Source organism: Cornus florida, unplaced genomic scaffold (genome assembly GCF_030987335.1).
Source record: "Cornus florida cultivar Cherokee Brave unplaced genomic scaffold, ASM3098733v1 CherokeeBrave_3.0.0_Hap2_Chr03, whole genome shotgun sequence".
Lineage (NCBI taxonomy): Eukaryota > Viridiplantae > Streptophyta > Magnoliopsida > Cornales > Cornaceae > Cornus > Cornus florida.
The window spans coordinates 92221943-92244504 of NW_026775573.1; the positions used below are offsets into that span (position 1 = coordinate 92221943).

Below are 22562 nucleotides of genomic sequence, written 5' to 3' on the forward strand. Positions count from 1 at the left end.
CCATGTGCATAAGTGTTTGATTTTAGGCTTTCAGGACATTTTTTAATTTCTGGACTTGGGGAACCGATACCACATCCAGGAACTGGTTCCACATCTAGGAACCAGTTCAAGGGGTACTTGGTTCACGTTTTGGACATTCTTTCCATGTGGAAACGGTACCACGATTTGGGAACTGGTTCCAGCCCTCCAATGGGCTTTTTGCCCTTCACAGTTTTATCAACTTTGATCACTTAATTTCGGACGGTCATAACTTTTTCGTTTCAAACCCAAATAGGGTCAGTCTTGAGTTCATTTTCAAGGATTTTAAGTTATCTTTCCAATGGGACCAACCTCATCCTCAATTTCCATTCATGTTGAGAGTTATGACTATTTTAGTGAAATAGTGTCGGAATTTCCCTTGAACCGGGTAAGGGCGCTTTTAGGAAATTACATCCGGTGACCGTAGGACCTCACCGAGCATCATGGAATGATTAATAATGATTATTTTAAATCTCATTTGATTAGGTTAAGGATGGATTACCCTCTCATATTGTAAAATGACCATTTTACCCCTAGTGTGTCCTCGGGTTTGGTTAAGGACCCGGATAGCAATCCGGACCCCCGGTTTGGGTCGTTACAGTATAAATTAATAATTTTCATTTTAGATATTTATCTACAATACGAAAAAATTCTAGTCAAATATTCCTTACCACTATCACTATGGGGAATTATTATTCAAATCATAATGCTTAATTTGTTCGATATCTCCTATCTTTATGGAAAATATTTTCTTCCACACTGTCTTTATCAATAATAACAGTAGGTTTCTCAATTTAAAATGCTAAATCAAGATTTAGCACATCTAAAATTTAAACTTAACTTACTAATTCTATTATGAGAAGTTAGTCCTATTGAGAATCAAAACAAATGTAGCATGTGAATTAAGGGATGTAATAAAACAAACATAATAAGATAAAATGTTCACAACAATAATACTTTGAGTTAACAACACGTATATATAACTTAAAAATATAAATACAATGCATAACTATAGTACCCCTTTGGGGGACAACTATAAAATAGTAATAATGATGCTTATTTGTATTTGTATTATACCTTCATTGGTAATGCATTATTTAATTAAACAGATAGGTTACATTTGGATATCTTATATATACCCAATTAAAAATATATATAACCCCTTAATTTTTATTTAATCACTTGAAAATCAATTCCCTTTGAAGAATTATTTCTCATAATTAAATAAACTACAACGTTGTATTGAAGGGCCTAAGAAGCTACCTTAACGTCCTCATTTCTGCTACCTGAATTATTCATATATATCGTAAAAAATCATAAGCATCGTAATTTATGAAATATTGCAATTATGTTTACCACTAAAATTAATATTCATCAACCATTATGGTTGGGCCACTTTGGTAGCTACCAACATTTACATAATATGCATATTAAAGTTTACTACTAAAATTTAATATTCATCAATCATCATAGTTAGGCCACTTTGGCAACTACCAACACTCACATAATATGAATATTAAATTATCTAATGACATATTCATCATTAAGTTATGTTTACTACTAAAATTAATATTCATCAACCATTATGATTAAGCCACTTTGATAGCTACTAACCCTCACATAATATGAAAATTAAATTAGCTAATAACTAATTAATCATTAATTTACCCATTTAACATTATACACACATACTCATTCTGATCGATCCAAGTTTAGGTAAGCTCGATCCCAGAAATTAATAGTCCGAAAATTCAATAAAAATATCATTTTACTCTATATATACTTAATAAAACATATTATTTTTAATTTCGGGCTTCGAGATCATAATTGAATCAATCTAAAATTGATTCTCCATCATGTATGCATGTATGGGTACAAAACAATAATTTATTTGTGAAGCGACCCGAGTTTTTCAACCGGGTTCGTTAATGATGAACCGAAAATTGACCCGGTAACGAATCCAAAATGCGGAAGTAAAAGATAACTCAAAGTCTTTAGAGATATAAAGCATCTCTAAGACACCAATGTGACCTTCCATGAAGTCACGAAGCTCAATGAGAACGAATGCGGAAACAAAGGGTCAAAACGGACAAAAACCATAACCAAAGGGCAAAATGGTCAACTCACCATTAAAAGGAGAAACTTGACTCTAAACAAGTCAAATAAGGTGGAAACAACCTAATCAATCATTTCAAAACTTTTCAAGAGGTTATAAGAACATTGGACAAGAATCTCACAAAACGCCTTTTCTCGGTTTAAGCGAAAACCGACACACTCTCACTAAAACTTGAATAACTCCCACTGTGATTAGAATGTGACAATGATATTGGTACTATTGGAAAGCTGACTCAAAATTCATGAATTTAGGCTCAAGAATCACCCCATTTGGATTTAAAATGAAGGAGTTATGGTTATTTCTAGCTATTTCGGTCGACCGAAATGACCCATCGGACGACTAAAATGGACAAAATTTCAGCTGAAAACAAGTCTTTAAGGCTTGGTTGGTTTGATACACCAAAAGGAACCATCGGTCGACCGAAATGACCCTAAACACTGACTTTAGCTATTGGAAAGTGAAGTTTTAAGGTTCAAACAAAACCCAAAAGGCTTCGGTCGACCGAAATGCCATTTCGGTCGATCGAAATGACTCAAGAAAGTGCAAAAATTTCAGGTTATGCACTCAAGGCTGAAAGTTTACTTAGAATCCCCCATGGCATGTTCAATTCACATAATACGCTAGTGTGTGATAATGTGAACATGCACGCAAGTGTAATATGGATATTTAAACATGCTATAATGGCCCATGGCCTTATTATACTCTATTTACAAAATTTGCCATGATTACACTCTATTTACAAAATTTGCCATGCCGAACCTCAAAGTTGGAAAAGTTTACATTTCAAGAACAAAACTTGCAATTTAAACACATACACTTGGATCTTTAAGGTTGGTGACCCTTGGCCACAAATCATACATATCAGATAGGTTCCAAACAACTAACTTAAGTATACTTTACATACAATGAGACAAAAATAGCATATTGAACCTATCTAGTGCTACAACATCAAAAGAGAAACTTGAACATGCTAACACTTGCATGTAAACAAGAATGCTTTGAAAGAAACTTCAAATCTCCAAACCATCAAAGATAAGTACCAATCTCCATATCTTGAATCTTGTACCTGAAATATGCCCCAGTGACGTAGGGGTGAGCAACATAAAGCTACTCGTAGGAAATGAGCATGCATCGACCTACGTTTTACAAGTTTGCATGATTTAATCATTGTGATTCATTCCACCTAACGTCTATGTCAAAGGTGAGACACAGGGAGCATCCTAACTATCTAAGATCATTACTAGTATAAAACACATCCTTTATGCAATTTCAACAACCTAAGAGCATGCTACACACAGCAACACGATATAACATGCTTACACAAAGCAACAAGATAGAAACATGCTTACACAAAGCAACAATATAAGAATATGTTTACACCAAGCATCAATATAGGAACATGCTTACACAAAGCAACAAGGTATAGATTTTCCAAGTAATCAACTTAAAATCTAAAATGCGAAATCAACTAAATATAACAATTTAGTATAATTAGAATATCTAATACCACACATAAAGACATAGATTCTCTAGACTATCAACTAGAAATCTAAAAGTGTGAGATCAACTAAATATAACAATTTAGTAGAGTTAGAATATCTAATACCACACATCATGACATAAATTCTCTAGATTATCAACTAGAAATTTAAAAGTGTGAAAACAAATAGTGGAAGACTTGGACATCACGTCTCGGATTTCTGCCGAGAACAAAATGGTTATTCCGGGTATTAACCCGCTAGGAAGACCACCCTAGTGCGCACTATCTCAATTGGGGAGAACTCATACTTCCTGCACTAAAGCCGAACTTTAGCCATGTCACATGTAACAATATCCTAAGAGATTCTAAAATATATATCAAATTCAAAACTTATATATATATATAATAAGGCATACAAACCACCTTCCATGCACAAGTAGGTTGAAACCACACAATCCATGTCTTAGGATTCAAATTCTAAAATGGCATACATAATGTCAACACGAAATGTACAATTCATTACACAAGTCAATCATATATCCAATATTGGAAACAAGTTCTCATGAATATAATTTTAACAACAAGGTACTCAATGCTTAAAACATAATCAAGTGAATACACCACAAGTCTAAATCCATGATCTTAAAATAGTAGCAACTTTTAAAACATGATTAAATCTATGAAACAATAAGATATAATTTAATTAAATAAAAATAATTAAACCCTCTATATTTTCATACTCAACCAAATGCTCTCAAATTAAAGTATGTTAACCAACATGTCAAAACTTAATTTAGAAGCATACTCAATGTCATGCAAGGTATGGCCATGAACTTTAATCTTTCACAAAAAATAAATATTAATTAAAAAGTGCAATCCTTATTTAATTAATCCCAATTTAATATATGTTAACCAACATATTAAAACTAAACTTTCTAGCATGCCACAATCCAAATCAAAGTTACACATCATCATGAATTTTAAATCTTATACAAAGAAATAAAAATTACTAACTTTCTAGATTTGATACAAGGCAAATATATAGGTTGTATAATCATGGAAAACACATAATACAACACACAAATAATCCTAAAGCATTCCCTACCTCCATTTGAGATGAAATCTCAAATCCCCACCAAAATGGAAGTGCTCCGAATCCGACGAAACTTCTAGGTTTTATCGGGGACAACACCGTGAACATAACCCCCAAGGAAGCCCCATCAAATTCATAAATTGAATCCAAACTCGAACTCAAGGAATGGCCAAAACTGAATTCTAATAAGGGGGAAAGGAAGAGCACGTCGAGAGGAACAATAAACACAAAGGTACTACACCTTTTCAACCAAGAGAAGTAACCGGAAAAGAAGAGAGAAGCATGGCAGCCATGGCTGCCATGAGATCCGGCCAAGAGAGAGGAGGGAGAGAGAGAAAAATCTGATTTTTCAACTAAAGGCACCTTATTTATAGAAATATCTCAAAAAGTGCCCCGATGGGCCCCGCCGGGTCCGAAAAAGTGAAATTTGCGCAAACGCGCTCAAACGGCAAAACTCTGTAAATGAAATGATTCAAAATCAGAAAATAAGAATAACAGAAGAAACAGTGTCAAAAAGTGAGTCCTGAGCAGAAAGTTATGCCCCAAACAAGTTTGGCGCTAACTAGGGCCAGAAACCCTGAAACTAAAAAACATCGACCAGGAGGAAATTCCAAGAGTACACGACTCGACAAAAAGTGGAAATGAATCCCGTATGAGGATCCAGGCTCAAAACAAGACATTGAGCAATAACTTTCATTAATTGCACAATGGCCCCTCCAAAAAGTGAAAACTGCGAAACTGCCCCAGAATGAAAATATCTTCCAAAAGATATTTTCTTAGAAACCCCTGAAATAAAATATCTTCAAAAGATATTTATGAAAAACACCCCAAGAAAAGAAAAAGATTCCAAAGAACTGTGCATCTATGCCCCTATGGACACTAGGAGCAACCAGAGTACTTTACTACAAAAGTAAAGATACGTATTTCATGAAAACCACTGAGAATGAAGATACGTGAAGTCAAAAACCAACTCAGAACACAAGAAGTGTGGTTACGCCAACAAAGTGACAAACGGGGAAAAGACAAAATAAGGAAAAAGACGAAATAAGGAAAAGGACGAAAAGTGAATAGTGTCTAAAAAGTGAAAATATGGAAATGACTCGATCCTCAAAGGAAGTTGTCAATTCAAAGAAAAGAGTCTCAGAAATCATTTTAGAGCACTTGAAATGACACTAATCGATAAGAAACCAAACTCAGAAAGGAAAAGACAACGGAAAAAAAAAAAAAATTATCCGAAAAATCCGGGTCATTACAATTTGCATATCCAATAAGATCAAATTTATAGATTCACATTTTATTTTAAAAAATTCAGATAATAAAATAAATAAATACACATGCTTTATGTATTTAATAATTTATTAAATTTTATATAATTAATAAAATAGAATCTGAAATACAAATGGGTTACATAAAAATAATAATAATAATAATAATAACAAACAATACCAGCTAATATTATTTTTAAATTCCAATTAGTATGCCAATCATGCAGGGAAATAAAAAAACAAGGCAAACACATTAATAGATTCATCATGTTTGTCTTATTATACATATATGTATAAGTTGCAATTAACTTTCTGGCAATTCAGTTAGGCTCTGAAATCGATGTATGTAAACCAAATAAATGACCAAACCGATCAAAATTTACGAACCCATAAATTGATCAAAACATATATATAGCGCGAATTCCAAATTAATCAATCATTCAATCATTTAATTTTAATTTTATTTATACATATTATTTATATAACGTTAAAGGAAAACAATGAGTCCGTAAACTGTGACGACCCTGGTTTTTAGGCCAGCGTGTCCTGTGATGAACCGAAAATTGACTCGATAATGGATCCGATATGCGGAAGCGAAAACAGAAAACAAGACTCTAAGAAGTCAAAATGACCTTCCATGAGGTCGTGGAACTCAATAAGAACTGATGCGGAAGCAAAAGATCGAAAATATGACAAATAAGCCCCCAGGGGCAAAATAGTCATTTCTAAAAACTGTAGATTCGGGTGCCACCGAGCACACCGCTGGAAGGACAACGAAAAACTAATCAAGATGGACTCAAGAATCGCATGATTCAGAGTCCGAACGAAGGAGAAACGACATGACGAAGAAAAACGAGCACTTAAAGCAAAAAGGGTAAACTGGTAATTATCTAGGAAGAACTGGGTGCAACTGAGCACACCATTGGAAAGACAGCGAAAAATTAGTCAAGTTCAAAAAAAAATTCACTTGAATCGGAGTCCAGACGAAGGAGAAAAGCCCAGCAGAAGAATTGACATCACGGCGGCCCAACGAGGGGCCATGGCGCACACGGCGCCCATGCGCGAGCCCACCGGCGCCCAAAGACATGGTTGGTGGCAGCTCTTGGCTGCTGCTACATTTTTTTTGATCTGCCCAAAACTGAGGCTTGAAATGGAGGTCAAGACGAGTTTTTCTGGAAAAACACGAAGAAGAAACCCCCCCTAAAATCGAGTTTTCTACCCGACATTGTGAATGGAATCGAAAAAAACTCACTGTGAAATCCCCAAAATGCCCCTAGATCAGAACTGAACAAGAGGGTCATAAAGCTGCTAAATGAAAACTGGAAGCTGAAACTTCACGAGAGATTTTCGGTACCAAGACGACATTTTCTGGAAAAACACGAAGAAGAAACCCCCCCTAAAATCATGTTTTCTATTCAACCATGTCAAAAGAAGAAAATAAAACTGATGTGAATGGTCTATAATGCCCTTAAATCAGAATATGCAAAAAAAATGCGAAATGAATTTACAAGAGGCTCAAAATACAAACGATAAGGTTTTGCCCGGAAACGACTATGCACGCAAACGTAACTTACCTATTTAGATGCGCTACAATGATCCATGACTTAAAAATATAGCCGATACAAAATCCGACCACCCAACGGGCAAAAAGGCAAAAATGGACTTGGAATGGAAAACATGGAATCCAAAAATGTAAAATGGAGTCAAATGACCATTTGGCCCTTGGTCACACTTCATACAAGATTAATAAGACCCAATAAAAGAATGAAAATGGAATTCCCACACCCGATGCAACCATGGTGAAGTAATGATTTGCGATTTTTCAAGGTTTTCATAATATTTCATGAAGTTAAAAAGTTGCATAGAATACAATATACATGTCATTGGCCTCCGGCCTCATCTCATACATATCAAATACATTGAATGGAGTGTACTTAAGTACATATTACATACATGGAATCAAAAATACATATTTTGACATATAAGTCTACAAAATGACATTTCATGCTAACATTTGCATGAAATGGAAACTTGAAAGCTACTCGACATCCAAGGAATGCTAGGCTTCACGAAAACCTAGTCTTCGTACCTGAAATATGCCCCAGTATCGTAGGGGTGAGTAACATAAAGCTACTCGTAGGAGATGAGCATGTATCGACCTAGTATTTTACAAATTTATCACCTTAAGGTGAAACATGTTAAAGGGGCTGATGCCACTTACGTCTATGTCCAAGTGAGACTCGGGGAGCATCCTAAGCTACCTTAGAGTCTAAGCAACAAGAATCATGATATACATACGTGTATGAAACGAATCATGGTTGGGATAATCTAAAGAACACGACAAGAAGAATGCTTGAGCATATATTAACATGAATTGCATTTTCAATACAATTGAATTAAGTCTAGAGTAATCCATACAACATAACAAAAGCATATTTGAATACAAGTTAACAAGAATCACATTATTCATGCAATTCAACAACAAAAGAGCATGTTATACAATGCAACAAGGTTTAAGTTCTCAAAGCCATCAACTTAGAATCTAAAGCACAAAATAACAGTAGTGGTTCATGCTACCTAACGTCTATATTATAAATGAATCAATAGGATCAATCCTAAGCTTTATTAGAACGTCAAAACAAGATTTTCAATATCGATGCAATTTAACCAACATTGGAACTTCCAATACAATGCATAAAGCACAATTTCGCAAAGTTAACATCCTGTAACTTAAAATGGAACGACAAATAAGAAACAACAAGTTACAACATCATCTAGTTATCAACTTAAAAATGAAATGCGAAATCAAACAAAGTGGATACTCGGACGTCACGCCGGATCAGACTGACAACATAGTTACTTTAGGGTTACTAGCCCATGGGTAACCTCCCTATGTGCGCACTAGACCATATAGAGGGACTATCCCCCATACTAGAACCACGTCCTAGCCATAGTCAAACAACGACATCCCCAAGTTTCCAAAATCAACAAGTTGTGCAACAACGCATATATCAACAGGAATATGCAAGATAATCAACCATCTACCAAGCACAACCAAATTTGGAAACCTATACAATATATGCTCTAAGTCCACAACTAATATGATGTGATGAATGTCGAATCTTTAGTGTGCGATTCGTTACACGCTATGCATGAATGATGTTAAATACGAAATGTGCAAATCATTACACATGACAACAATATATTCAATAAGGAAAACATATTTTCATGAGTATAAACATAGAAACTATGTTATCCAATGCTCAAAACATAACCAAATGAATATACAACAAGTCCATGTCTAGGATTTTGATATAGAAACGATTTTCAAACACAATTAAATCCATGGCTCGATTCGATAGAATTTAATTAAATAAAAATAATTAAATTCCTTAGATTCTAATTCAATTCCAAATAACCTCAAATTAATACATATTAAGGAACATGGCATGGTCATCACCTATATCCATTCTAAAACTCAATTAGGTTATTGGAACAACAAGTAGAACTCTAATTAAATCATGCTAATTTAATTACCAAGGTTCTAAAGCAACTTCAAATGGTCCACAATTAATATATACTAGTAAACAAGTCATAGCCAATACAAATATCAAGTTAAAATCTTAATTAAGCTAATGGTACCACAAAATAGATTTTAATTAATTCTTTTAATTAAAATCTCTAGATTTTCAAACTTAACCGAATGCTCTCAATTTAACAAATCTTAGAGAACATGCCAAGGACTAATGTAATATCACATTACAAGTTTATTTCATTCAATTTACGACCATGTAAATTAAACTTTCACTAAAGTTAAATATAAATTAAAAGTTGCAATTCTAATGTAATTAATCCCAATTTAATACATGTGAACAACCATACCAAAACTTAATTTTCTAGTATGCCACAATACAATTCCAAGTTGTATATCACCATGAGGATTAAATTTTAAACAAGGAAATTAATTAAATGAAAGGTTTCCAAACCTCACCGAATATTCTAAATAAAATATATGTGAACCTATATGGCATGTAGATCAAGAATATCAAGTCGGAATTCGAATGGAGTGAATAGTGCACTCGGGGCAAATTAATTAATCAAATTAATTAATAATTACTAATTTTCAAAACACCTCCAATTACTTTCAAATTCAACTATGTTGAAGAGCATGCTAAGGCCTAATATAATATGTTAACACATATTAATTTCAAACTAGTTAAGGCCATGTGAATTAATCTTTCACCTAAGATAAATATTAAATAAAATCTTTAATACTTATTCAAATGTTCCAATTTTAATACACGACAATGAGCATATCAAGGGGCAATATAAAATCATGCTACGTGTTTAAACCAAGTCTTGAGCAACCGGGAAAATTAGATCCCGTACAAGAAAAATAAATAATAAAATCTCTAAATTTTATATTTAATCATGCAAACAAGTAGTATAAGCATCACAAGCATGTTATATAACAAGAATTTAAACCTAGAACATCTCCTACCTTAATTTGAGATGAAAATCCCAAAGGCCCACCAAAATAAAAGTGCTCCGAATTCGACGATACCGAGAGGTTTTGTCGGGGAAAACACCGTGAACAAGAATCCGCAAGAAGCCCCATGAAAATCATAACTTGACCTCAAAACCAAACTCAAGAAATGGTCAAAATTGAATTCTAATAAGGGAGAAAGGTAGAGCACGGCGAGGGGAATAACAAACGTTAAGGCCGAAGACTTTCCATCAAGGAAAAGTGAACCAAAAGAGGAGAGAGAAGATGACAGCACCCCTTGGGCTGCCATGGGAGCTCTAGGTCGTGCATGAAGAGGGGAGAAGATGAAAAATGAAATATCTCATCCTCCTTTTATAGAAATCTCAAAAAGTGCCCCGAACGGGCCCCGCCGGGTCCGAAAAAGTAAAATTTGAGTAGACGCGCTCAAATGGAAAAATTTTGTGAACAAAAAAGATTCAAAATAATAAAATATGAACAACGGAAGAAATAACATCAAAAACTGAGTCCCGAGCAGAAAGTTATGCCCAAAACAAGTTTGGCGAAAACCGATGCCAGAAACCCTGAAATTGGAAAACATCGATCAGGAGGAAATTCCAAGAGTACACAACTGGACGAAATGTGAAAATGAATCCCGTATGAGGATCTAGGCTCAAAACAAGACATTTTGCAATAACTTTCATTAATTGCACAATAGCCCCTCCAAAAAGTGAAAACTGCACTTATGGCCCAGAATAAAAATATCTTCCAAAAATATTTTCTTAAAAACCCCTGAAATAAAATATCTTCAAAAGATATTTACGAAAAATATCCCAAGAAAAGAAAAAGATTCTAAAGAATTGTGCATCCATGCCCCTATGGACACCGGGAACAACCAGAGTACTTTCTTGAAAAAGTGAAGATACGTATTTCGTGGAAACCACGCAAGATCAAGATATATGAAGTCAAAAACTAACTCCGAGCACGAAAAGTGAGGTTGTGCCAAAAACTAACAAACGGAGATAAGACAGAATAGGGAAAAGGACGAAATAGCGCACAGTGTCGAAAAACGAAAAATGTGAAAATGACTTGATCCTCAAAGGAAGTTGTCAATCTACGGAAAAGAGTCTCAGGAACCAATTTTAAGTACTCGAGATGACACTAAGCGACACAAAACAGAGCTCAGAAAAGAAAATTAAACGAAAAAAATACATTCGTAAAATTTCAGGAAAAAGGAAAGGAAGGCAAATGACCGGGTTGTTGCATAAACTATACACTTTGATACCATATGTAAACTTTAATAATTTGTATTAAGCATTTATCACAAATAAACGTGAATCCCAAAATCTTAGAATTTATTATTCTCACATACCTATAATGTATAAATAAATAGTTAGATATAAATATATAGATCTGTAATTACAAATCTCATTGAGATCAAGTCCAATGTCAAGATCCTTTAACAACAAACTAAGCTTCAACTCCAAACAATATGCAAAGCGTGGAAACTGATTTCTCTCTTTTGGCCTTTTGCACACATAAAAATTATAGCTTGTTGTTTCATTAGCGTACATAATTGATGGGATATATACACTTTTAGTAATCTTAATTCCACTTTCCATTAAAGTAAAGAATAAATAGGAAAACACTTCTCCAATAATTAATTACCATAAAGTAATTTATAAGTTGACTAAATAATATAATTTTAATCGAATATCTATTTATTTAACCATTAATTAAAGAAATATATCACATGTCCAAATCATGTGAGCTACACAATTAATAAATAATCCTACAATTAAATTATATGTAAATACTTTTTTTTAGGATGAATATAATAGCAAATGACAATTAAATCAACATTCCTCACTTATCCCACCAAACACCCAAGTCGCAAAATATATATCAAGTAAAACAATCTTTAGGAGAGGCAAAGAAATGGGTGATGGGCTCTGTTTTTGCCTCATCCTAAACAACCCCACCCAAATCAGTGTAGACTAGTCCGCCAAGTTCCTCTCCGCTCCGCTCTCTCTCTTTCCCTTCCTGCTCAATTAAATCCCTGATCCCAGAGTCACACCACAGCGAGAGATCATCTACGGTAGAGGTTCCTCTTTGGTGAGGTTCTCTGTTTTCAGAGTTGTGTTTTCTCCACTGGGTTTTTTCTATGGGATGGCTTTCCTCCTCCCTCCCGGCATCGATTGGTGTGGGTGTTCGAACCCGTTGGCCGTTCGACCTTACTGGCTTGTTCGTTCGAGGGTTTTGAAAGGTGGATGGGTTTTGGGCCGATTTCCATTGGGTTTCCCTTTTGATCCCGGTATTTGTTTGGTTTGCTTGGCTTTTCTGGTCGTCCTCCTATTCCCTGGTCTTTTGTGGGTCTGCAGCGGGCGGTTGTCTGTGATCATGCTTTTTGTGGCCATGTGTTGTGAATTCTGGTTGGTTGCTGCACGGGATATCCTGTTCCCGGTTTCGCTAGTTGGGAAAGGGGCGTTGTTTTCTTGGTTCAGCGTGCCGGATGTTCTATCCTGTTTCGGGTTGTTGCGCGTTGGCCGTGTTATTGAAGCAGTTTCGCTGCTCCTTTTTCTTGCTCGGTTCAGAGCTGCCTCTCCTCCGGCCGCCATTGACTATGGGTCGTGGTTTGTTGTTGCCGGTCATCTTCATGAGGCTGGGTCTCCTATGGGTTTATTGTGGTTTTCGTTCTTGGTGGTGTTAGGTTTCCGCTGCTGCTTTCCCTGCTTGTGGTTCGCCGGCGATTGGTCATATCCCTTGGTCTATCTTGGGCCGCGTCACACATGGACTGTGTTTTGTGTTGTGCAGGGTGTGTACGTCTGCTCTCAATCCTTCTTATGAGTGTTGGTGTTGGATATCACTTGCTGCTACAGCTTTTTTGCCTTGCCTGGTCAAGGCTTTGTAGGGTCTATCTGTCGTTTTGTGTATTTTGGTGCTTGTGCCTGTGGCTTTGGTTCTCTTTTGTGGTTCTGTTGGGTCTGTTGCTTGTAGATGCCGTAGGGCTCTTGTCTTTGCCAATGACAAAAAAAAAAAAAAAAAAAAAAAAAAGAAGTAAAAAATCTTTAGGAGCTTCATGTATCTCCGCAGAGGATTTGCGGCCTAATAGTCTACATGTACGCCTACGATTTTTGCCCAGAGGTGGAAAAAAAAAAAAAAAAAAAAAATTTAATAGGGTCGGATCTTGGGCCAAACTCAATCCATTTAAAACCCCAGCTTAAAACCCTTCAGAGTTAGTTTTCTGGTCCCCGAAAAGCGTTTCGACTATGTTTTGGGCCGTATATTTAGAACTGAAAACGTGGAGGTATTGCCAACAAGAGAAGTTCGCTAGTCATGGCGTCGAATATATGCACACACACATATATATATTCAAACCCCAGTTGCGTATCAAGAACGTCGCTAGAAGAGATACCAGGCGGCCATGATAGCCAAGGTATCTCTCCGTCATACAGTTCTCTGAGAAGTTCAGGTTGAATTCGTGATCTGTGTAAAGTATACTCGTTGGATACAGAGTCGAACGAATGCGGTTCTCGGTTGTTAGAAGAGTTTGAATGTCGGAGAAACGAAAAATGAGAGGATTTGAAGGAAGGCTGTGTGAGGAGTTCTCAGCTGGGTATTATGGAATCTGCACAGTTGGAGGAATGCTCAGTGCTGGTACTACCCATCTTGCAATAACTCCGCTTGATGTCTTAAAAGTGAACATGCAGGTAATTTCTCGCACTCACTATTATAGGTTCGCTCGCTTCATTGATACCATAACTGGAGGAATTTGAATGCTTTAGTTTGAGATTATTGATGGGTTTTGCTTGTTTTTATACCAATATTCTGGTTTTTCAATTGCTCTTATGATTATGCTACATACCATGTTCATTTCTTGGTTGATTACTGAAATTCGATGAATTTTGGCTGTTTGAACAAGATATTTTGCATTATTTTACTTGGTATACATTTGATATTGATTGGAATAAATAGGGTTTTTAGGAATGGGTCAAGTGCAAAAAACACTTCTGTACCATGCTTACTATGCTTACCGTGCATATCACACCCATCACAAGCACAAAACTATTGATTTGGTGCAATTAAGTCCCACCTAACATGATATGCCCAATTTTACATATTATTTTTTAAAAAGGTCATTTGTGAAATGATGAAAAAGGCCAAAATTTGAAAGGTTTGTTTAAGTGTGAAAACACCCCTCTTCTATGCTTATTGTGCGTAGCACACCCCTTGTGTGGACAAAACACACCCAAAGTAAAAAAATATATAGTGTATTTCTATTCTACATTTTTGTTCTTTTATTATATAGTGTATATATTATTTTTGAAAAATATAGAGAGAAAAAACACTAAAGCTGTAGAAGAAATATATAGAGAGAGACTTATCAAAAAAATATATATATAGAGAGAAAAACCTCAAAAGTGAAATTTACTGTTTATCTAACTCTCTGTCATTCTTTTAGTATTTAATTTCAATTTATATTAAAAGCAATAAGACTCGTGCAAACAAAATTTTATTTTTTGAATATTTATATATCTCTTAAAAGGTGTAGAGGATATATATATAGAGAGAGAGAAAAAATCTTCAAAAGTGGGTTAATTTTAGTTTATGCGCACATAACACCCCTCTACTATGAGATTATTAGTATACACCCCCTTGGGCATTTTCAGAAGGCTAAAAGGATAAAATGGGCATTAAAGCATTACTTTATGTCAGAGATTTGCAAAAAGTAATTTGAGGGGTCTTTCCTTATAATTTTAAAACATTAAAGGGGATAGTAGCACACTTTTTAAAATACGGGGTGAAAGTGCTATACGGAGTATACTTTAGGGCTTCGTTCGGTAGGAAAGAAAAAATTTGGATGGAAGGGAGAGAAGAAGGGATGGATGAGACATCCCTAGAGAAGAGATTATGTTCTTCCATTTTTTTTGTTTGATTTGATGGAAGAGAAAAGAATACGATCACAATTTATTGTGATTGTTAGGAGAGAAGGAAAGAGAGAGTTTTAAATTGTTTTTACTATTATGTGTAACACTATCTACAATATTGTAGTTTATAGAGGATAATATTGTAATTTAAAAGTTGTATAATTTAGGAATTATAATTCAAAACTTCCATAATAGCACCATTTGTCTTCTCTCCTCTGTTTTGCCCATATTTGGAGGGATGAAAATTTGTAAAGGAGGAAGGATTATTCATCCCTCCTATTATCCTCTCTCTCCTTGTCTCCTCTCTACCAAACAAAGGAAGTTTGTTCATTCCTTCCTATTTTCTCTCCACCCTTGTTTCTTCCTTCCTACTGAACAAAACATAGGGGTGTTTTCTGCACTTTACCCTTTTAGGAATAGCTCGTTGGGTTTTTATTAGATCATAAGAAATTCATATTCCTTATCAAACATGGAACTTTGGGTTATGAATTTAAATGTATGGGAGAAATGGAAGAACACCGAAGAGTAGAAAAGCAAGGTGTAATAGTTCGCATGGTATTAAACAAGTTCTATGACAGTTTGATACCCATTGATTAGTATTAGAGGTGAAGGTTCCATCTCTGGTATATGGAAAACGTTGTCTCAGTTGTAATGGGGATTTCCTTCATGGTGGAGTCGATTGATCTTGTTCTTATTTATCATGGTGCTTACAAACTTGTGATTACTGATAGAAAAATTCTGTCCATATAAATGACATAATAAATACAAATAGTATCTCTCCCTTGTGAAATAATCAATAATCAATACTTATTTATATGTTGAAGCCATGTATTAGATAGAAAACCTACAATGTTAAGAATATGAGTGGAGGGAGTGTCAAACAGCTTGCATAATATCCTTTTCAATAGAGACCACATCCTTAAAGGGGTTAGAGTATATGGAATCTGGAGTAACTCTTCTCCCAAATGTAATAAGCACTAGTAACCAACCCGTAGCCAGCAGAGTCATGTTCACTTGGCATTTTAGAGTCTTGCTCTTGAGGTTTACAGTTGCCCAAGCAATCAAACCTTGGATAGAGGTCATTGAAGAAGATCAGGTAGTAAAGAGTTTCAATTTTTGCTCTACAAAAAAATAAGTGGCTTTCTGAATAATACTCTTGTTTATCATAACATCCTGAGTATGAAACCTCCCTCTAGCAATCAGCCACATAGTGTAAGCATGTCTGATAACATACCCTTTGAACCAAATTACGTGGTGCAAATCAATCTTACTCCTTGAAGGTCTAAAGGTGTTCATGCTTCCTTGATGGACAAGGGTTTCATGGAATATTTTCTTCTGAGGATTAGGAGAAATAGAAAGGAGTTCCCTCTGAATATCCATCATAGAAGGGAGAGAACTAACAGGCCAATTCTAGTGGTCATTCTCAATAATATCGGCAACTAGCGCTTCTTTACTCAATCCAGATTGGTAAATAACTCGAGTCTCGATCTATGATAATAACTTTCTTATTATCTTGCATGGACATTATTTCTACTGATTATTTCATTTATTATTAAACCTCAGTGTAGGTGTATTTCTTGCACTGTGAAACATGTGTATCAAAGATTGGTAGGAAACAAGTGGTATTGATAGAGAACAAATATGAAGAAGTGGTCTTCATGCCTATGCTTTGTTGGTTTCTATTAGGTGGTTGGCATTTCTCCAAATTGCAAAAGGAGATAATAGTGGTTATGTTTTGGGGGCAAGTTGTTGCAAAAGAGGGTTCGGGGTTAGTTTTTTGAATTTTCATTAGCTAGATTGAGGTCATTAGTTCTCCCATTCCTCTTGTTTTTCCTGTTACATGAAAAAAATATAATTATGTTAAATTCATTAGGAAATGATTCACTCTTTAAATTAGGTTATATCAGAAGGCTATCATTCACGACTCCCACAATGAGCTAGACGATCATCTGGACATTGAGCTGTAGAAGATCCCTGAAATCTTACTCCTAACTCAGACAGTGGATCAGATGCATTAGGGTGTCGTCTTATCCTTTGTTCATACAGTGGGAGTCGTCACGCTAGACTTCAATGGGGCTAATCTAGAGAGAAGGTCCTCGTTGTAGTATTTTAGTTTTCTCACTTGTTTAAAAAAAAAAAAAAAAAAATGGCACCCTTTTGAGTTGTAGTATCCGAGGAGAAGAGGTTCTTGTGAGTTGTTCGCCTCACAATCACACACCCTTTTATTTATATAAGTAAATAATGTATTAAAGAGCGTTCAAAAGGGGAACGCATTCCTCAAAAGCTACAAAAGGCCAAAAAGGGGCCTCTAAGCCCTCAAAGAACCCAAAAAAGGGCCTCTAAATCATATGCTTGTAGGGAATTTGGTGAGGCCTATCATTGAGGGGAGATCCTTGCAATATATGGTAGGCAAGGCTTATCCTAGAGGGGAGATCCTTGCGAGTAGGTAGCATAAAACCATAGGCTATGTCATATGGTTGTTAGAAAGGTGGGACCACATTAAAGACCACGTGTGCCTGTGGATAAGGGAGAGAAGGGAGCAACGTGGAGATTACCTGTTCAGATGGCTACAACATCTGTTTGCAGGTAGACTCATGTGGACAATCAACAAGAAAATACTCCTTTACATGATCAAATAAGAAAATTAGGGGTTGTTTGTAATGAGAGACTGGTTGCTTGGCGGGAGAATTGTGCAATCAAGCCCTACTGGATGATAATAGGCCTTTTAGAAGTTCCTTGTTTCTCATGAGATTAAAGTAGTTTCCTTGCCAAGAATAATTTACATAAATCATGATCACTGTAAATAATATAATCAATGATAACATTATGTGGTGGATAACTTTGGTGATGAGGCATAAGACGTATAGGCTTAAATATCTGTCAAAGATAAGCATATAAAGAGTACACAATTCTGCTGATAATAATAGTACACAACCCTGTCAAAGATGAGCACAGAAAGAGGACACAATTCTGCCAAAGGCAATGGTCTACAACCCTGTCGAGAAGGCAAAGATCATAGATCTACCTCAGCTTGTAGTCTTGAGTGAGCCATTTAATTAGAAACAAAATATTTTTCAGTAATAATATTCTCGAGGAGACATTATACAAAAGACTGAATAAATCCTCAAAGAATAATAAGTGACATAAAACTTTCCAAAAAAAAATAATAATAAGTTACAGAATGGTGATTAGTTGCCTTCTTGGTGCTTACATGGCAATGAACGAGTGCCTGTTACCACACAAATTAAACAATTTTCTTTCTTTTTAAAATGAGGAATAATTTGTAACACTACCATTTATTACACCTTTTCCTGGTTAATCAAATATGGCATCACTTTTATTATTTTTTAATCTTCTACTTCTGCAATATTTTACATTGGCTGGTTATTTAATCCCCCTAAGTTTTCCATAGAACGCCTTGGTTTCTTGTAGGTTGTATCTTTCTGATGTAGGATGTTGACTTCAGGTGAACCCAATCCAGTATAATGGCATTATATCAGGTTTTAGTACTTTATGGAAAGAACAAGGCCCTTCTGCCTTTTGGAGAGGTTGGTCTGGTAAATTTTTTGGATATGGTCTTCAAGGTGGATGCAAATTTGGTCTCTATGAATACTTCAAGAAACTCTACTCCGATGTGCTGGTAGATCATAACAGGAGTGTTATATTCTTTGTCAGCAGTGCATCTGCACAAGTATTTGCTGATGTGGCTCTCTGTCCATTTGAAGCAATCAAAGTCCGTGTTCAAACACAGCCTAATTTTGCAAAGGGTTTGGTTGATGGGTTTCCAAAATTGTATGCGACTGAAGGACTTTCTGGGTAAATTGCCTGAAAACATAATTATCTTTTTGTATTTTTGTTTCTTTGTCATGCTTGCCTTCTATTATACTAAAGTTGGAATACATTTATATTTGAATTCAGCTTTTATAAGGGACTCATTCCACTTTGGGGTCGCAATATTCCATGTAACATCTTTACTTCCTTGCAGTTTTTCAAATTTTCTACTTGTTTGAAAATTTACTTGTTTAATATTCTTTCTGATTAGTTGACAAACATCATATTCTGCTTTGTTATGGTCACTTGTTCAGTATCGTTGATTAGCTAGAATATTTCAAGAAGCAGTGGTCATTCTGAGTTTTATGTTATTTGCTAAATATGCTGGTCCTCTATTAGCCAGTATATAATTGCACAGATCGATCTATCGTCCATTGTGTATGGTTTGCAAAGCGATTATATTCGACTAAAGAATACATGCATGTCATAGTTTAACATCCATTCCTTGGATTCATTCAGTTGTTTTTCTCGGTACATATTCTACTCTTATTAGCTTTTTCTGTTTTTACTTTGTTGTGATATATCGTGATATTTTCCTTTTTCTACTCTGTAATTTTTCTTATTTTTTCAGCAAATCAGTAAACTAAATCACTTTACAACCTGAAATTGTCAATTTTAGTGCATGGCAATATGGAACACTTGATAGTCTTGCATCCATATACCTTCCAGAACTCGAAATCTTATTAATGCCTGAAACTTCAATGCACAAGCCTTTGTTTGTTCAACACTACAGGGTTAATAATCAGCAGTACTGCCATATTTGGCATTACAAAATAGCATTTCCCTCTGTTAGTTGTAATCTTCATCAAGTATCGTATATTAAATTTTCACACGCATAGTATATTAAAAGCACATTTCTTCCTTTAACAATTTTCTGTTGTGTTTGTGTGGAAATATTTGTTTGGCAGTCTCCATGATAATGTTTTCGACATTTGAGCATTCAGTCGACATGATATACCGTAATGTTATTCAAAAAAGAAAGGAAGATTGCTCAAGAGCTCAACAACTTGGTGTGACATGCTTAGCAGGCTATACAGCTGGAGCTGTTGGTACCATAATCTCTAATCCTGCTGACAATATTGTTTCTTCTCTTTACAACAAAAAAGCTGAAACTGTGCTGCAAGTAGTGCCTCTGCACCAAAATCTTCTTTGGTTCAATTCAAGTTTGCTATTCAAAAGTATTAACTGCATTAATATGTTGTCTTTCAGGCCATGAAGAACATTGGGCTTGTCAATTTGTTTACTAGAAGTCTTCCTATTCGAATCACACTCGTGGGGCCTGTTGTAACTTTGCAGTGGTTTTTCTATGACACGATTAAAGTGCTAAGTGGACTGTAAGTGTATTTTTTCTGAACTTCTCAATCTTGTGGTGGACCATATGTGGCTATCACCGTGAAAATAAAAGAAAAAAAAAAAAAAAAACAAATGCTTTAGCAGTTGCACACCCGGTGTCAAAGTCCTATCAATTTGCAAATCTAGTGACCAACTTTGTCCTCCAATATTTTATATTTGGATGTCCCTAATATGTTTGCTGACAAATCTAAAGTGGTGTATGTCACACGTGGTGGTCCCCTTTACATTAGTATAAGAATATGCCAATCAAATTTATTAAATGGAGAGTCTTAACACTATAATAATACCATCCCTCGTGATACCTTACTCTTGCCCAAATCAACGTTTCCATGTTTACAAACTATCCCAGGGAACACATTGATTTCAAGGTCCAACTCTAAAATGGAACATTCATGTGAGCTTTTGATATTTGATGGATATGGGGTAGACAAATTTTACATCCTAAATGTTCTATTTTGTGGGTTGCCGAAATGCCCCCTAAAGATGTCGTCATTCAGTGTGATTAGTGGAGGACCTTTTGAACTATATTTTCTTTCTTCTAAATGTAATCTATGGTTGAAAATATTTCAGGCCTACTAGTGGAGGGCTAAGCAGGCATCTGGAAGGAGCTTGCTGATCAATGCATGGTGGTGATGCAAAATGGCATTTTAGTCGGGCAAAACGTAGGGACTGTCCCATGGGAAAACGTTCTTGTTTCAGAAATAAGGGCAGCAATGTTCCTAAAACATAAACTTGAATCATCATCATAGGGTGTAGCTGCCCAGATTGTTATGGTAGTTTGGTCAAGTTTTTATAATTTGTGTATGCTTTTACAGCGCAGGCTTATTATATTCATTCAATTATTCTTCCTCTTGGATGGTTCTAACTCACAATTGCAGTGTAAGCTGTTAGTAAATTGATGGTAGAGTTGTAGAAAGGAATTATTGACATGCTACATTTTTGTATATCAGGAAATGTAAATGAAGCCACATTAGTTGGTATTGGGGGGTTTGATTCAATATTTTGTAGATCAAATTTATGAACAGTGAGCACCACCATTCAAGGAATCATCGGCCATTGTTGATGCTACATGAAACCACTCTTGATTTCATTTTATCAATTTGAATTGTTCTTGGTCAATAATCTAACCACACACCATGCCCTTCTCTTAATCTATTTATACATTATTATTGTATTTTGGAGAGTTGTCTAATATGTTTGTTGTTTGGGTTGTATCTGTTTTCCCTGTACTCGGAAAGGATATTCCAAGCAAAAGAGAAAATGTCCAAAGGATTGATTATTCAACTAGAGAATATTAAACAAGTCCTATTCTTATTCTATTGTCGTATTTGGGGAATATATATATATTTTTTGAAGACTTCCGATTGACTACTAAGCCTTTGGACCTTTATTGAGTTAGGGATGACAATTTGTATTCGTGAATCATAATTATGTCGTATCGAAGAAATGATATTATACTAAAGAGGTAAATTTGAATCCAAGCTATCTAATAATTGTGTCAAGAATCTTTAATACTAACTCAACCCGTTTATTAAATAGACAAATATGTTAACCCATTTAATCACCTGTTTATTAAAACGATACATTTAATATTTAATCAAATAATAAATAATAGAAAAAATAAGTCACAATTAACCTAAATATTCAAAATAAGAAAAAAAATCATGAAGCATAGACAAAGTTTATGTTGAAATGATTTAACTATTCATAGTAATTGTGTTTAAACAAGTAACATATTACTTAGATCATATTCATGGTTATAATATGTTGAGTTAAACGGGTCATAAATGGGTTACACAGGTTAAACTTTTCAACCCTAATCCGACACAATTAAGTAAACACGTTTATCGCGTCGATTCGTTTATGACCCGAGCCCATTTAAGGTCAACCTAAACTCTTTCATTTCGTGTTGTGTTTGATTCGTACTGGTGAGTCTAATTTGCCATCCCTAATTTCGACTATCCAAAAACACGTACAATTTATTAAAGCTATGTT

General features: G+C 35.1%; 1 protein-coding gene across 1 annotated transcript; it reads left to right on the forward strand.

Moving 5' to 3' along the window:
• The first annotated feature begins 13844 nt into the window (after positions 1–13844).
• LOC132300874 (mitochondrial phosphate carrier protein 1, mitochondrial-like) lies at positions 13845–21565 on the forward strand. Its single transcript, XM_059798147.1, has 6 exons — positions 13845–14165; positions 18850–19199; positions 19302–19345; positions 20123–20337; positions 20424–20548; positions 21138–21565. The coding sequence occupies exons 1-6, from the start codon at positions 14010–14012 to the stop codon at positions 21181–21183; spliced, it is 936 nt and encodes a 311-aa protein (XP_059654130.1). The 5' UTR covers positions 13845–14009; the 3' UTR covers positions 21184–21565.
• The last annotated feature ends 997 nt before the right edge of the window (positions 21566–22562 follow it).